Below are 15,741 nucleotides of genomic sequence, written 5' to 3'. Positions count from 1 at the left end.
GAATTGTCTTCTAAAGCTATAATTCAATACAGATTCAACTGTAAAATTTTCAAAACATGTAAAAAAATCCAATTCGTTCACGATATATTAGTCCCATAATCAACATGAACTTATTAAAAAGCAATGTTTTTAAAACCGGACCGGACATTGAACCGGTGAAGGTACGGGTTCACTGGTTCACTGTTTCAACCGGGTTCAACCGCGGTTGAACCGGATTTTATATAAAATAATATCTTTTTTAATTTTACATAATATTCAAAGCAATATTAATATATATGTAACACTTTTTTTAAGTTTACAATATTAAAATGTATAAAAATATCACAAGTCATAACATATATAAATTAAAAACCATAAAATCAAGTGAAACAAAATGATTCAAATCAACTACAACATAATATTTAAGGTAAAACATATTAAATAATAAATATAATTATATAACTATAAAAAAAATTGGGGCTTAAAAAAATCATAACAAATGATGTCATTTGGTTAAATTGTTTTATAAAAAAAAACAATCTCACATGGTTAAGAAACATAGAAGAGCATCCCAACAGTTTAAAGAGTAAAAATATGATAACAAAACAATCCCACATGGCTAAGAAACATAGAAGAGCATCCCAACTTACTTCTATAAATAATAGAGGTAATTTGACATTCGAAATCATGGAGCCTTTTGGTGAGCACAGAGCGAACTATTCTTTCGCTTCAATTGAGCTCAAATTTTAGGCTTCAATCGAACTTCTAAATTTTTTTTGAGTTCGAGCCTTTTCGAGTTCAAGTTTTAATATTATATTTTGAGTTCGAGTTGAACTTGATAATTTTTAGCTCGTGAGTTTTTTAGTCGAGTTGAGCTTACTTTTAAATTTTTCAAGTTCGAGTTGAGCTCAGCAATACTCAAATTTGACTTGGCTCGTTGAACAAACGACGTCGTTTGGTTTAATTTTTTTAAAAAAAGAAAAAAATTGAATCGGCGGTTCAAACCAGTTTTGCCGGTTTTCAACTAGTTTTCAGCCGGTTCTACCAGTTTTCAGCTGGTTCATTGCCAGCCCGGTTTTGTGAGGTAACCGGACCGGACAGGCCACCGGTTCACTGTTCAACCGGTTGAACCGACCGGTCCGGTCCGGTTTTGATAACCATGTTAAATAGAATACGAGCTCACAGGATGCTGAAAATCACAGGTCGAATCAATACAATTCCCAATAAACTAATACCAGCAGTCTCTCTGATTGAGCCTGGCGATTTCACTATGCAGATACTCACAACCAATTCCCTGATTTAAAGAAAAACCAAACAAGAAGATAAAAAAAAATTTAGCCTAAGACGCTGTTTCACTTTTATTCTGATGGACTGAATATCTTTCATAAGGAGTACTAAAAGTTTTGACTAAGAAGAAGGAAAGAAAATTAGATGGTTTGATTCAAAACTGACACTGAATATCCATATCCTTGACATGCAGTTCTAGAAACATAAAAATTTCAACAACAAAAAATACACAATGCGAGCTGAAAAATGGGAAAGTGCGAAAGAGGATAAGATTACTTCCGGATAGCCCAAAAGAGAAAATAAATACCTTCTTGCAAGTGAGAGGATATGCTAAGAAATAAGCGCAATTAGTGTTGCGTTCCAACAATTCTTCCTCCATTTTTTCTTTGTAAATAAAAAACTGAAAGACAGATCACTGCTTGAGTTTACAATTTTATATGGCGGAAAATTGAAGAACAAAAACCAAACGAGAGTGCATGTGAGCGAAAGAGACTGAGAGGTGAATGTGCTGCTTGTGATTTCATTATATTGGATCATCTATTGGAAAATATTTAAACACAAGGATTAAACGAATAAATTATTATATGTCATTTATACAAAATAATTCCAACTTTGTGGGTGACTTTCAACAATGATAGTTAGTTTATCTTAGTAGTATTTCTCAACTCTGCATTTCTAACCCCATTTTTTTCTCACAAGCATTTCATCGAACATCTATGCTTCATTTGAGATGGCCTATATCTAACATTACACCATGAATCGTTGATGGTCCTGATAGTCCCTTGGTCGAATATTTTCTCAATGGACCCTTATTCATGTCAACACCTCCACATAATTCAAAGTTAGATTAGAATTTCCATGCATCCCCGATTGAAAAGTTGTGCTGAAAATGAGAAGAGATAAGAAAAAAAGAAAATTTGAGATCGAAAAGGAATTTAGGGTTTTAAATTAAATTAAGGACTATGTTGCAAGTTTTAAAAGTTGAGGGACCTAAATGCAAGCGTCTGAAAAGTTCAATGACCATATTGCAAATGTACTAACGGTAGTGTAACGGTCAGGGACCATATTGCAAACAGACTAAATGTTGAAGGACTGTATTGCAATTTTTAAAAGTTAGGAACCTAAATGAAAGCTTTAGAAATGTTCAGTGACTATTACTATACTTTACCCTAATATTTAATAGAGAGAATATCATTATGCTTAAAAGAAAATGAGCATGTAAAAATTAATAGATTATAAACTAACATATAAATGAAACATTAATAAACTATTAATCATTGCTTAACTATTAAATTATAATTAACATAATTCAATACATGTTATAACAGTTAACCGAATCATTTAATCATTCACAGACACCCTTAATATTAGATGTTAATTTCTTTAGGTGAATCATTTAATCAATCACAAACACCCTTAATATTAGACGTTAATTTCTTTAGGTGTATAAAAGGTTAGGGTACAGAGTGTTCAAACAATTAATTCGGTTAGCCGACCGAATCTAACTTTTAAAAATTCATTAACTGGATTTTTTTTCTTTTTAAGCATTAATCAAAAAAATTTCAAAATTTTTTAACCAAACCAAATAAAATTCAATTATTCAAATTACCCAAAATTTATAAATAATATATATTATAATCAAATATTTACAATTAATTCGATTAAAAACATAGTTTAAACGCCCCTAAAGCTAAGTAATATTTAAGTAATATATATAATATATTAAATATTTAATAATTTCAATTAATTCGATTGACTGATCGATTTCGAACCGGATTAACCAATAACGAAAATTTGAAAAAGATACTTAACTGGTTAAGTGATCAAACTAAAAATTAAACGATCAATTAACCAAAAAAAACTCAGTTCAATCGGTTAATTCAGTGAAAATCGAACTTTGAACACCCCTAGGTTTAGGGTCAGGCTTGGCTGTTAATTTCTTTTGGTGCAATAGGTCGTAAGTAAAGTTTTCCAAAATTTTCAACATTTCTTTAATATCCTAGTAAGTAAAGGCGATGGTACAGAATTCTCATAATTAACTATAGCGTAAAACTTAAGATACGGATCGGAAAAGTCACTGCAGCAGTGTTTAATAAAATATATTTTCAAACACTAACACTTACTCATGCAAATATCTAACCAACAAAAATCATGGAAGCAGTCAAATACATCCATCAAAAAGACACCAGAAAACTACCAAAAGCATCAGTACAAAGCACATGATAAATAATTCAGTATCAATCCTACATATGCATAAAAGCATCACAACAATCCTACATGATTTCACCACTGGCCTAAACAAAGAACATTTCCTTTATCCATCGACTTCGATCGCAACCATCATCCATTCTAGTATCGATCACGCCTAAAAAATTGAAACAATGATATTAAATTTCACACAAAAATAAGCTAAGTAATTACCGACACATTTATAAACATCATAAACTACAGTTCTAAACTAACCACAAAACCCACCCCTTGTGACGCCATCTAAATCGACCTTACGGAATACCAGATGGTTGTTTTAAAATCCTCATCACATCATGCCTACTACAAGTGAAAAGGATATTAAGCTTTACCAGATCTATACAAAACCATGTACCTGTGTCGATCATAATCCCTTGAACGTTCCCTAGACCGCGAACGTGACCTACGACGACTTCTTGAATCATAACTGCGTGAGCGCTCATAATCTCTCTCACGGTCGCGATCATATCCATGATCTCGTTCATGATACCTGTCCCGATCCCTGCTCTTACGATCATAATCCCTCCCTCGGTCACGGCTCTCTCGGTCACGATCCCGGCTGGGTTCTCTTTCACGGTCCTTACTTCGTTCCTTTGATCTTCTATCACTAATCAGAAATATTAGAAAAATACGGAAGAAAATGAACCATCTTGAGGCCCCTTTCCCAAATAAGTGGGCGAAAACAGAACTAAAAGAAGCTTACCTTCTGTCATCATCTCGATCAAGTTTGCGGCTCTTGTTTCTCTCCTGACAAAAATGGTTACCAAGAAAGTGCTACTGAAACCATTTTTTGAATAACATGAAATGCCACTCAAACTTTTTGATGTGGATGCCTTTATTGGAAAGCAATATCAGGGAAGGGAGGCAATAAATATATTGAGGGCAGCAAATTAGTGTTTTATTTGTTTCCTCTATTACATTAGATTCTTATTTCCTTTATAACTTTAGTCTTGCTAGTCAAGATCCTATATTTTAGGGATCTTTATTTCCATTAGGATTATTTCCTTTGTTGCTAAAGGCCTATTAAAGGCTGCTAATATTGAATAAAGAACACAAGCAATTACTCTATTAAAAAAATTATTCGTAGAGGTGGTTTAGTCAAGGACGAATCTGCCTCTCTGATTAACCATAGGTCGGAGCAGAAAATCTTCCACGTCTAGATCCGTGACTAGATCCTACGCTAAGGCTCATAACACTTTTATGTGCTAGGCACGAGGACTGTGAGGTAAAACTTCTTAGGCATAAGAAAGTTTTGAAGTCTAGAAACCATTAAACCAAAGATGGGAAAGCAGCACAGAAAAGGCCTGCTCTAATGCCATCCTACTACCCAAATACCTCATATAATCAGTTGACAATGCCCCACACACACACCATCGGCATTTTCTTAGTACTGAAAAGGAACAGAACATAAAGCAGTTTGAAAACCAGTATTAACTTGATTGTATATGACAACAAAGTGCAAATGTGGCGCGTGCAGTTTTAGATTATTTTGCAGCTTATGTTCATTTTCAGTAGTCCAAGATTGTGAGATAAGCAAAGGGCTATACATTCGATTTGTACAAGACAAGTTTCTTTTTCTACTACTTCCCCCCCCCCACTCTTTCTTACGCATGTCAAGGTCCAATATGCACACATGAATCGATGAAAAAAATACTCTGATTTTCAGAGTTAAGTATCTAGATCAAAACCACAAAGATCAGAGAATGGAAGGGTATCATTCACTCCGAGGTAAGAAAAACTCACAGATGGCTCACTAACTGAGAACCGGTATAGAAGAATGTGAAACATTAAACCAGGGCACCTGAACCAACATATCCACGTACCAACTTAAGGATGTCTCGACACAAGATGCATAAAAGAACATATCTATCCTACTAAAAGCACAACTGCATCTAATTGATTTATTCCTTCAATTCGTTAGGCAAAAGCATTAACTCACATCTGAATAATTAAAGACAACGGTGAACACTGTTCATAAGTCATTGCATGTGAACTAGCAAATTGGACATATTGGCAATCCCTACTCGGTATTCAAAAATATATAATCAAAATAAGAGCTAAGACACTACAAAGTAGATAATTTGTCTCACCTGAAGCTCTGCTATTCTATCACGGATTTGCATGTAGCCTAAATGAAGCTTGCCCCCAAAATGATCAGCTAATCGTCGGTCACTGAAAGGATAAAAGAAAAGTAAAATACTTTACCAAGAAGATCGAAATAAACAGGCTATAGCTTTCTTATAATTTATTATCTATCAATAGCAGGATCTACAATCACATGAAACAGAAAAAAAAACGCACATTATGTAGCTGCAAAAGTTATCCTCGTAAAACTGGGCCCAAAAGCCTGCTGGTATTGAGGCATAATAATCGGGTCAAAAGCTGAAACACTTGAAACCCCATATGCTGATTTTTTAAGCCCTCAAATCAAGTCAAAATAAAATGATAATAGCTACAAGAGGGTCAAAAATTACCTATCATAAACACTTAAAAATGCTCCGCAAATGTCACAAACACGAAGCTTTTGATCGGTCTGTACAAACAATGCAATTCAAAGGATTAATTAGTAAAGGCCATATCAGCTCAGCAATGAAAACAACCAACATCCATTGCACTTTGAAAATTGAATCATCAAACTAAAAGGAATCATGTAACTGTCAATAAACCTATAATATTCTAAAGTATTAGGACATTCAGGCATGTTACAGCTTCTTCATATAACTAAATAAATTAGCCAATGAAAGAAACAGTACACTGAATGATAATAATGAACTCTAACTTCTCCACAAACTTGCACAGCATCAAGCTCGAAAATATTTCCAATATCCATAAACTACCATTCTCTAAGGGTCTGTTTCTTTCATTGCAATTTGTTTTCCCGGAAACATTTTCCTCATTTTCCAGTGTTTGATTGGCGGAAAACAAATTGGTCAATGTAATTCATTTTCGTAGTCAACAGAATTTCCTTTACATTTTCTGTAAAATGACTTACGGTCTGAATTTTCGCAAGTCATTTTCCAAACTTTTACCTTAAAAGCATAAATACTTGAAAAAATATTAGTTTATGTATTTAATAATATTAATATAATATTTTAGTATCATTTTAATAAAAATATTAATTATTAAAATATTTAATTAATAATTTTAATAATGAGACTTTGGTTCCTCTTATTGTTTGATTAAAAAAAGAAAACGGTCTTACAATGCGGACATCAGCGGCTGTGTACTTTGAGGAGTCTAGAACAGGCTCCTGTCTAGCAGGCAGCTGAAATAGAAAAGGAATATCATTATACAAACAAAAATACCCAAATTTATCTAAAAATGGAAACAAAAAAAAGGACAAAATTCAAGGAAGAAAATAATAAGCCAAAACTTGTGAATTGGAAACCTTCTTAAGTGCTTCAGCCTCTTCCAATGCTTTTTGTGCTTCATCCACCATTCCCTTCTCACCTAAACAGCAAAGAGAAAGAGATTAACAATTGAGACCAACAAAATAAAATAAAGCAAAATAACACTGGTATTATATCCATAAATTACTAGACCAAGAAATAACATATTCTCCCTAATCACAACAAATACAACTCATCAATGAGGTGGGTTTGTTTTTCATTCTTTTTTTTTTTTCTTTTTTTTGGTGCTGCTGTTAGTCAGCAAAATTATTAATATGAATATATGAAAAACTAGCATGATGAGTCAGGATTTCCATTGATCGCTAATTTTATATATCAGTTCCCTGCCATACAAGCATAACTTTTTTAAGCTGATGTATCATTAAACAGTATACTTTACCAAGATCTTCTGCTTTCTTTAGCTTCTCATTTATCATCTCCTGGATATGAGGATCAGGTGCAGCTAAAGGCAAAGGTGCCAATGGTGGTGGATTTGGCAGAGGTTGAGGCAGTGACGCCCTATCTTTATTGAATGCATCCAGAAGCAATATTGACTATCACAATAAGAAAATGCCACATGTTCAAGGGTCAAAAGGTCATCCAAGAATCAAGATCATGAAACTTTCACCACAGCTAAATCAAGAATACTCCACCACAGCATTAATATTTTGATTTTAATTCTATGCCTCCAAAAGCCTACGACATACCTGCTTCTCTGCTCTTGTAGTTCTAAGCTCTTCTACTTCTTCCAGAGCACGAATCTTAATATCTGTCTTGCCTTCAAGATCTATATAATAAAAGTAAACGTGAATGAAATTTCCTAAAAGACTTCCAAGCAATCATGTATGGGGATTTTATAGAAGGGTTTTGTTGCAATCACAATTATAGAATAAGTGTGGAAATTAACAAAGAAATGACCATTAATAATTTTAAGAAATAAATTTAATGATAGGTCACACTCCTTTTGTAGAAACAAAAAAAAATCAATATATTTTACAAGAAAATTTCAAGCATAAAGAATGAGGACATTAGAAACACTCAAGATTCAATATATCACAAACAATAAATCTGCCATTTAAAACAAGGAGATATCTAGATGATTTACCAAATATCTGGGTGAAAGAGTAATAATAAAAAAAGTTGAATTCTATGCCAAATTAGTCCATAAAAATTTAATCCTAAAGCATCCTTCTAAATCATCCCTGTTCAGGTTTGCAGCTTTTAACATCATCTTATCCACAAATTACCAGAACATTTCAGCCTCTCAACATGCAAACCTAAAAATATATGGAACCATCAAAACAGTAATTGGGATGAATTCCATAGAGGAAATACAACTTAGAACAAAAAGACAGCAAGTTGGCCTCCTATTGACTGTAAGGATATGAATGTGAAAGCAAAAGAAACATAATAAATCAAATGAAATAAATTCTTAAACCCAGCACCCAAAATAGTAATTTTTAAGTCAATTTCCATCATGAATGGTTCAGCAATAAGTTCTTAATCATGAATACATAAAAGTTACAACATTAGCTAACTTATCTTCGATCAGCAGAAAGTTAAATAGATCAAAACAACAATGTATAGATCTGGAACAACGCATATTCCACCTGAAAACACATTACCATGCTGATCAGCTTCTTTCAGTTTCTCCTTTATCTGCTTCGAACGCTCAAGTATTTCAGGTGTCTGCAATTTCAAAATTTGCAAAATTGATGTAAGAAAAAAAACAAATGACCTCAATAAAAGTATAAAACTAAAGAAAATGAATCAACTTATTTTGCCTTGCCTGTGTAACCTCAGAAACAGATATTGCAATTGCAGCTTTAGCATCCTCATCTTCAAGACGCCTTAAAGCTCTGCCAATTTTCCTATCACACTCAACAATGAGTCTATCAATGGCATCTTCCAATTCTCTGTCATAGTTATCAATACCTTTTGCCTTGGCTTCTTCATATCTAGTAAGAGTTGAGCAAAAAAAATAAATGCCACTATATCATACTTCTAGATCGCATAAAATAGGCCATCAGCCAGTGGTCCATTAGCATGTCACTCAGCCTCTTCTTTTCTTCTGATATACTCGTATTTAGAACATTTCAAATACTTCAAAGGTCAAGGTTGAGAGCTAGAAACATCTAGAAGTACAAGATCCTGTGACTGCATGGAAAAACTAAAACAAAATAAGGCATAAACACATCCAACCCTTACCCCAAAGTCTGAGCAACCTAGTTTGCACCTTGGTTTAAAATTTTATGACAACATGGTACCTATCGGTATTTCCCAGTCTCAAGAGGAGTACGAGTCAAACATTAAGAAAAATTTTAAGTCACAACGCAATGAAAAATTGCTAGCAATAAGACTTGAAGGATACTCTTTCCTCAGTTGTAAGGAGTGGACCTTTGGGCATGGTCCCATATCCATTTTCTGAATCAAGATTGGAAACAGAATGTGGTCAGTAATGTAAAAATCATAAGAACTTCAGACGGGAAAAAGAAAAAGGATCAGAAACCCCAATCCAGTGCATTACTAGAACTTAACATTCAGCAGTCAAATTCAAAACCTTCGGAATGATGGTCCATTATTGACCTACCATGTAACTAAATGAATACAGCATCTTACGAGGATGATTTAACCAAAATCCTCTCCTCAAACAAAAGTATTTGTATCATTTGATGCCATGAATAAAAAAATGCATTAGAAAAGGATAAATAAATTGGAAATACTGTAAAACGCTTATCTTGATTTATTGATTTAATTGTTTTCCGTGTTACCAACCAATGACAAATCAAAATAGTAAAACTGAAGATTTCTGACCCAACGCGGTCCAGTTTTTTTAAATTGGGTTCGGGCAGGGAAGGTGGGTAATGTGAAGAGGGCAGTAAGGGTCAGGGCAGAGTCACGTTTAGGGTAAAACTGCATCAACCCACCCCGGGAAAATTACACATTTATCCCTGTATATAATATATTTTAGGGTTTGAAATTTTCCCTATTCCCTCTGTGTTTTCCAGTCTCCAGAGAAGAGCCGCAAGTTTCTTCTTCTTTGTGTTTTCGGCAAGGTAAGTGTTTCTTCTATTCTTCTCTTCTATCATAGTTGATCCAGGACATTAGAGTTTATAATTTTCTCTTTCATAATTGATTTTCAGAGCTTCAGACATGAGCTCCAATAAGGGCAACAGTTGACAGCTTAAGAATTTTTGTACCAGTTACTGTATTCTATTTTTCCTCCTATTAATCTGATAGGAACAATTATTTTATAAAATTTTCAGGTTATATCTGATGTTTGAATATGCTGATTTAATTTACGGGGAAAACATTTCCTTGATTTGGGCTTTTCCGGGGTAATTGGTTTGGGTATATTGGAGTTGAACTCTGGTCTTTGTGGCTTAAAAAGGTATATATTTACAATAACAAAATCAACTGTTTTTATTCAAATTGACAAAATTAACCATTTGGAATTGGTTTGACTAGGTATAGTATAACTGTTTGGTTTGATTAGGTATGGTAGAACTGTTAATTGAAGCCATTTAATCTGTGTTTTAGCCAAGTATTTTTAAAATTCATCCTCTGGTGGACTGCATAATGAGTTTGAACAGGATTTAAAAATGAAAAAAAAATGGTCAGGGCGGGTATGCATATCCAACTTTGGGGCAGACCTGACAGTCAGGTCAGTTTTTGACGTCGCTTTCTCGGGTCAGGGGGCAACCAAAAATCTGACCCGACCAGCCCCGTTGCATCTCTAGTCACAATCATTTCTTCTTCCCTAGACATCTCAAGTAAGCAAACTTAGCGCACCGTATTTCCATGAAGTTTTCCCTTTCTTCTTCTACTAACAAAAAATAATACATATCACTACTTTTTTCATTTACTTTAGATTCCCTATATTACTCAATCTACTCCCTAGCTACCAGTAATAATGCTCCTTTTGGTGGCAACTTTGGGAATTTAGTGGTTTTCACTTTCTCAAAAGTGATTAATAGCAAAAACTATGATTCATATTTAGCAAGTGAAAATAACAGAACTCAACACAATCATTCAATATAGAAGTAAAACCTTGCCTTTTCCCTTTTTTTTAAGAAAAAAAAACCTAGCAGTTAGAATTTCAATTTTTCAGAAACATTATTGCTTCAGTGAGCAAACACATTTTCCTTTCATAAGAAAATTTCAGTGAAAACGACCTAATAGAACCTAAACTAATACCATTTCAAAAAACTGTAGAACCAAGCTTCCCTTTCTTCCCTTGCAACACATTTTCACAGAAATCAAACAACTTCCCAAATTCTTCAGTTTTTTTCTTCTTTTTTCTTTGAGAGAGAGTTCAAATTCTTCGTCTACCCTAGTCCAACACTCCACAAAATAAACGAATCTCTCACTCAGCTATAATTTAATTAAAATTATATAATGAAAGCAGGGATCGGGGCTTAACAAGACAGATAATATCGATAACAGGTAAATTAACAAAGCAAAAAGAAATCAATGAATCGAAAGCCAATTTTTCATCTAAGTACCGTTAATTGGAAGAGCTCGTGAGGGCAAAGACCGGACAAAAAGAGACGGCAAACATCGCGATCGTAGTACTTGCGATTCACTTCCCGTACGTCGCCATTTCGATTGGCACCCATCAGCACATCGAGCTGTTTCCTCATAGCATCCATTTTCGTGGTGTTCTATTTTAAGGTGATTTCTTCTCCTTTTCTCTTGAATAGCGAGTGAATAAGGAAATTTGTACCTACAATACTCCTTTTTCTAGGGTTTGGTTCCCTCTGTTCGAGAGTTTCGGGCCCTTCGGGGGCTTTAATGAGAATTTTGATTTTTTTTAATAGGGAGGGGTGAATTTTTTTTAGGGTAAACTACACAGTGAGTACCTAAATTATTACTTTTTACATTTTGGTATTTAAATATTATTTTTTTAAATCATACCTAGCGTTTAATTTGGGTTTCAATTTGATACTTCATCGTTTAAAAATTAACAAAGTTGTTGACATGACATCTTTATTTCTTTAATGGCACGTCAAAATCATCGTTAAGTTTTTAATGATGGGATATCAAAATAAAACATAAACTTAACGTTAGGTATAATTTTTAAATAAAAAAAATATGAGTACCAAAAGTAATAATTCAGATACTAAACTTATAATTTACCCTACTTTTAATTATGTTTCACTTATTTCATGATTTTCTAGCTAAGTTTGTTCTAATTTAATTTAGTCCATTCTGAATTTTATTATCCACTAAAAATGTTACTCCATTTAGTATTTTTTAAAATATAAAAATATTGAACCACTAAAATAAATTAATCTAGTTTTCCTTTAATTTAAAATAATTTAAAAAATATATTTCTCTTACTCACAAAATCAAATATGATAAATTATATCAATTGTTTAATTAAATTATTGTCACTAAAAAAATCAATTGAAATATGAATTTTGAAGGAAAGGAGTTCAATGGAGAACAAATGATACTTTTAAGGGAGGTGACATTTTGGAGCCATGGTTAAGATGTATTGGTAATGAGATTTTGAGTGATTTTCACGGGCATCAAACTTGTGGGCGAGGTTGGCCCACACCAGACTACCCATGGGGTTGCGACTAGTACAAGGTAGGTTACTCCCACCGTGGTGCCGAGACCAACACCCACCAGAGCACGACAGACGCGCCCCAGATAACTCACAAGGATCACACCGAGAGAAAGGCGCACACAGCACCACACAGGAGCAAGACACGCCCGCCTCAAACTACCCACAAGCATGACCTACGCACGTCTAGGACTGCCTAGGGCCAAGGTCACCGCACACCAGGGGACGCCTAGGGACATGACCGCCATACACCAAGGAGCGCCTAGGGCTGAGGCCGACGCACATCAAGGTCTGTCGAGGGCATTAGCCAGCACACAATATGACATACTAGGGGTTGGGGCCAACACACATCAGGTGTGCGCCTAGAACCGAGACGAGCGGACAAAGAGGGCTACTTTGGGGCAAGGGTAGCATACATCGAGGGCACACATGGTCGAAGCCTACACACATAGAGGGTACACTAAGGGTCGAAGCCAGTATCGACTTAGGGTCTATCCACCTAGAAAAGTCAGTCATTACTTGGAAAATAAGCCAAGTAGCATAGTCATTGTTTGAATATGACTCAAATATGAGAGTTTTAACTAAAGTAAGAGTCTTATTTATAGTTAGACTAGGAGTAGTCATTGAATGTAAGGAGACTTCATTATAAAAGAATGCCTTCCCACCTTTATTGAATATAGAGAGTTTTGTGTGAATAAACTCGGGCATTTGTGCCAAAGATTTCCCTACATACGTTTAATTATGCTTTCAATGTTTCCCCATTGTACTTATCGCCACAACAACATCAACCGAGGAGTTAGGCTGGCTTAGAAGCCGAGCAATCGAGCGAGGCATCTAAGGGCTGCACATGTCATACCCCAATTTAGGGGCTAAGTTTTAGAAATTATAAAGTATTAAATTTAAGTGGTATTTTGGAAGAAATTGAAGATTAAAATGTAAAATCAAAAAGTTAGTAAACCATTTTAGGAAGTGCAAGAAATTTGGGAACCTAGTCTTTAATTTACCCATTTTTCTTATATGTTGAAAAATAAAATCCCCTCCCCCGAACAATCTAGTTTTTCTAGATTGTTTTTCCCCATTTCCTTCCCCATCGTCCCAACGTTGTACCCTCGATTCTCCACCATCCGGTCACCGTTCGTCGATTCAAAACCACCAATAGACTCACCTGTTCATCAAACCTCCTACACCATCGGACTCACCATCATCGTGCGCTCAAAACCAAAACGAAATCGTCTCGCCGTTGTTACTCCATCGTCGTTACTCGCTGACCACCGTCGGATAAGTTGGTACGTTTTAAAATTCTACAATATGTTATGTTTTGCTGAAAAATAACACTTGCACAAGAATCTCGAGGTCCCGATGACCGAAGCCGTCGCACACACTGCACGCGCCACGCCCTGAGAGTGGGCTTCGTCTGGCAGCCTGGGGAGTAGGCTAAACTGGACTGACCGGCTGGACCGATCTGGACCGAGCTACATGGATTGAACCGAACTGCCTGGACCAAACCATTGACCTCCGTTGACCACCGTTGATCGGTCGTTGACTTTTTTCGGGTACACCTATCCTGACGTTTTTCGACATCCTGAGTTCTTTTTTGAGGTATGTTTTGCCAAATTCAAACCCGGTAAGCTGTTTTCACTGATTAATCATCCGATTCGATTCATTTTTCGCAATTAAGCTCCATTTTATGAATTTTTTGTTGATATATATGAAGAATTATTGGAAGTTGATTTCAAGATCGATGGGGTTCGAATGAAGTTTAACGATATAACATGAAAATCGAGATAATATATTACTTCCTCTTTATGCTTTATGCTTTATGGAACATGTTGGTATTGGTAAAAGCATGAATAAGATAATGTTTAGTCTCATCTGTTCAGTTAATTAATTTCTACACTCGATCTGAATACGGTAAAAATTAGGTAATTGAATATGGCTCAGATGACTAATATAAGAAATTGGAGAACAGTTGGAATTAAATTACAAGTTCTGAGATTAAATAATAAAGGAATCAACCATGGATATGTAAATTATAAATTATATCATTAAAGGTTAAATGCAAAATGTACTTGGATGAGAAATTATGAGAACACTTCAGTTAGGTGAAATTACAAAAATACCCTTATATTGTAAAAATACAAGAATTGACCCTGGAAGTAGGATAAGAACTTTGTAAAGACATTGATTTGATGAAACTACTACATAGAAAATGCTAGTTTTGTTTAGAAAATTTGTATAACCGATTTCTAAACCTCAAATGGCTTATACAAGATACTAGAAGTTTGATAAGGAATAATTTCAAGTTCAGAGATTTTTCGGGAAAGAAATTAACCCTAGGATATTCAAATTCTATTATTCTTGTTAAGATTTTTAATATTGAAATTATTTGGTTATGAAATTACGAAAATGCCCTTGAGAGGTATAAATAGTCCCAGTTGACTCTGAGTAAGTAAATACCTAAAGAATAATTTATCAAGGGAACTCTTTTGTCAGAATTGTTTGAAAGGATTAGAATAGATAATAAGTTTGAATTAAATAATAAGATCAGACGAAAGAAATAATTGAAATACCTTAGATATGTAAAATGACCAAAATACCCCCGAAATAGAAATAAATCAATAATATCACCAAGACCAGGAATGATTGGATATCATCAAGCTCTAAAAGGATTATATTAACATTGAGTACCAAAATTACCAAAATACCCCTATGACCTAGAATAAGTAAATATCTTGGATTAATTAAGAAATCCAAATAAACATGGATGTTGTACTGCTTTTAAAAGTTATGGAACACAACTTAAGCCGATAAACCAATGTTAGTGCTACATCAGTACCTGAATGACGTAGGTACCACTTGAATGCATGTTCGTCTCTTCACATTTGGAATCGATGATAATTATGGAAATACTCAGCTCAGTTCAACTCTAGAGAGCATTTGGTACTAAGAAGTGGATATTCATTAGACAAATCAACCACGAATACTAAATTGAACTAAGTAAGCTCAATGACTGAAGATTAAATAAGTGATTTGGATAAGTCTGGGAATGCTAATGAACATACATGATGTAGTATCCTTATGGGTCATGAACTACAAATCAAGCACGTCAGCATTTCATGATATCGTGGAAGCGTGGAAATTAAATAAAGATCATTGGAATATTTATTCAGCGATGATTCCGAAGATGATCTATGGATAAGAAATTTTGGTATTAAAGAGTAGATACCCTAGAAGGACAAAGAATTGACCAGACGATAAGCATTAGTT

General features: G+C 34.4%; 1 protein-coding gene across 2 annotated transcripts; it reads right to left on the bottom strand.

The window, feature by feature from the left end:
- Positions 1–3,459: 3,459 nt before the first annotated feature.
- On the bottom strand, positions 3,460–11,672 carry LOC120116953 (putative RNA-binding protein Luc7-like 2). 2 transcript variants are annotated; one of them, XM_039137323.1, is made up of 13 exons: positions 11,408–11,672; positions 9,274–9,326; positions 8,692–8,860; positions 8,528–8,591; positions 7,610–7,689; positions 7,303–7,456; positions 6,902–6,963; positions 6,716–6,778; positions 5,988–6,046; positions 5,604–5,685; positions 4,217–4,260; positions 3,869–4,120; positions 3,460–3,631 (listed from the first exon to the last, which is right to left on the bottom strand). In XM_039137323.1, exons 1-13 carry the CDS (start codon positions 11,552–11,554, stop codon positions 3,616–3,618), a joined length of 1,245 nt encoding a protein of 414 aa, XP_038993254.1. In that variant the 5' UTR covers positions 11,555–11,672; the 3' UTR covers positions 3,460–3,615. The 2 variants fall into 2 exon arrangements, with proteins under 2 accessions (XP_038993254.1, XP_038993255.1); XM_039137324.1 differs by lacking the exons at positions 3,460–3,631; positions 3,869–4,120; positions 4,217–4,260 and adding an exon at positions 5,252–5,314 and having other exon boundaries at positions 11,408–11,671.
- Between the last annotated feature and the right edge of the window lie 4,069 nt (positions 11,673–15,741).

This window comes from Hibiscus syriacus, unplaced genomic scaffold (assembly GCF_006381635.1).
Source record: "Hibiscus syriacus cultivar Baekdansim isolate YM2019G1 unplaced genomic scaffold, ASM638163v2 tig00110313_pilon, whole genome shotgun sequence".
NCBI classification, from domain to species: Eukaryota; Viridiplantae; Streptophyta; class Magnoliopsida; order Malvales; family Malvaceae; genus Hibiscus; species Hibiscus syriacus.
Note: the sequence above shows the minus strand (reverse complement) of the source record. Positions and strands in the feature narration are given on the sequence as shown.

What these genes read in the sequence shown, in the direction of transcription:
- LOC120116953 (XM_039137323.1), bottom strand. Translation starts at nt 11,554, where the DNA reads ATGGATGCTATGAGGAAACAGCTCGATGTGCTGATGGGTGCCAATCGA. An exon ending in GAAAGAAGCTGATCAGCATG is followed by an intron (nt 7,690 to 8,527) that starts GTAATGTGTTTT and finishes TTTATTATATAG; the next exon opens with ATCTTGAAGGCAAGACAGAT. An exon ending in CAGCCGCTGATGTCCGCATT is followed by an intron (nt 6,047 to 6,715) that starts GTAAGACCGTTT and finishes TTGTTTGTACAG; the next exon opens with ACCGATCAAAAGCTTCGTGT.